This window comes from Lupinus angustifolius, unplaced genomic scaffold (assembly GCF_001865875.1).
Source record: "Lupinus angustifolius cultivar Tanjil unplaced genomic scaffold, LupAngTanjil_v1.0 Scaffold_1_487, whole genome shotgun sequence".
Classification (NCBI taxonomy): domain Eukaryota; kingdom Viridiplantae; phylum Streptophyta; class Magnoliopsida; order Fabales; family Fabaceae; genus Lupinus; species Lupinus angustifolius.
The window spans coordinates 1-1,997 of record NW_017715811.1 but is presented as its reverse complement, the minus strand read 5'-3'; the positions used below and the strand labels follow the sequence as shown (position 1 = coordinate 1,997).

At 34.6% G+C, this 1,997-nt stretch overlaps 1 protein-coding gene across 1 annotated transcript in view; it reads right to left on the bottom strand.

Moving 5' to 3' along the window:
• LOC109336947 overlaps positions 1-1,285 on the bottom strand; it is a gene marked incomplete at its 5' end in the record, with an annotated part of 2,885 nt that extends 1,600 nt beyond the window's left edge. Inside the window, 2 exons of the mRNA XM_019573790.1 lie at positions 312-505; positions 838-1,285. Of these exons, the coding sequence (XP_019429335.1) occupies positions 312-505; positions 838-1,285 (642 nt within the window). The remainder of the gene's footprint in view (positions 1-311; positions 506-837) is intronic.
• Between the last annotated feature and the right edge of the window lie 712 nt (positions 1,286-1,997).

The following is a 1,997-nucleotide window of genomic DNA, read 5'->3' as shown; positions in this document are numbered from 1 at the left end:
ATAAGATGAGGTTGAGGAAGAGGATATGACGAGGAAAAGAATGAGGATGACGACGAGGATGAGGATGGGATGAGGATGAGGATGGGATGAGGATGAGGAAGTGGTGAGTGCATAGGGAAATGACAATTTTTTTTAGCTAACAATCATTTATCAAACTTTATGTGTATAGAGTTTATAAAAAGAATTATATTCTCAAAGATAGAAAGATGATAGAGAAGAAAAGAACTATGTGGAAGGTAAATCATTAGTTTCTGCAGTAATTAAAATTAAACTATGCCAGAGAAGGATTCAAAAGAAGTACAAAGACTTACAGAGAAGGTTTGATTTGAAGACCTTAGAGCTTTAATTCTGCCACCTCTACCATCAGCCCCAACAGCTATCAAGTCCCCATTACCTGAACCATTTGCAGACGTTGATTCGCTGTTTTGTCCACGCTTGCACCATTTACCCAAGAATCGATTAGTTCCATCAGGACCAAGCAATCCACCAGAAAAGCATATGCCACCTGGAGGTTAAGAGGGAGTAAGAAGTAAATTCCAGACTTAAGTTATCTTTAGTAACAAAAGAAAGCATAAACTTTGCTGCTACATCAAGGCTCATCTCTTCTAAGTTCACTTCAATATTAAAAAAAATACAGCACCTATGTAGTACCAGCATGGTACATGAGGCTCTGACTTATTGGGTCTAGAGGGGCAGCTGTATGCAGTCTTACCCATAAGCGGAGAGACTATTTCTAGGATTTGAACCCAGGACCCCCAGGTCACAAGGCAAGCAACCTATGTAGTACTTACTACTTATTATTAAAAAGTACAGCCTAAACCTTGACTTGCAGCATACCTGAATTTGAAAGTCCCAATGGTGACTCCTTTCTAATGTTAATTGTGGGCTGAACTTGGTTAACATTAGATGGTAATGTCACATCATCCATAACAGCAGCAGATATGTTAGGAATTTCAATGTCAATATCAATTCTTGAAGATTCAGCCAAATTGCATTTTCCTTGCATTGCTCCCTCTGGCTTCACTAGAGTGGGTTTTCTAAGGGCAACATCATCCAAGTCTTGATCTTTGTTGTTGTGTTTTGGATGTTGAAGCAAAGGTTTAGTAAATTCTAAATCATCATCAATTGAGATAAATTCTCTCTCTTTAACAATAGACAAGGTAGTTTTACTTTCGCTGCCAAAGTTCAGAGCTTTACCTTTAGCAGCATTTGAGTTCTCTATATTCGAAGATTTTACAGATTTACTACCATTGTTCAAACTCAGATCCTTTCCAGATTGGGGTGTCTAAATTTGTTTTCATTGCTCTTTCGATGGATATTTACTAGCTGATAGAGGTTGTACCAGATATGATGGTTTCCATAATTGAGTTTGATGGCAAGAGGAGTAGTAGTGGTGAGTTTGATATGAATTTTATTAAAAGTCATGGAAATAGTCATTGGTAGGAACTAGGAGAGAAAAAGGAGAAGGAATAGGCTCGATAGGTTATTGTTAAGGTAAAAGTCTTAATCTCATACTACATAGAAAGATTATAATATGGTTTCATTGATATATAACATGCAATGAATATATATATATATATATATATATATATATATATATATATTTGAATTAAAATGTAAAGATATGAAAAGAAGATAACATCAGATAAATATCGAATAATTAAAAATTATAAGAAATGATAAATATTGAATAATTAAAAACTGGTAAGATTTTCAAGATAATCACTTAAATGAACACTAGGAAAAAAGTGTGATTACCTCCTCAATAAGTCCAAATTGATTCCTCTAACCTTTTTTCTTTGTTTTAACATCTCATTTGCAACTAAACTATTCTAAAAATTAAGATAAATCAAGAACATGATGTATATATCTGAAGTTGCTACCTAAAATATTCAACTAAATCCTCTTAAAGAGTCTGAACACTACCAATTTCACTCAGCACAATGATTTTCGTTGGGCACAATGTTTCATCTGGCCAAGCTCTACCTTTTGGTTAG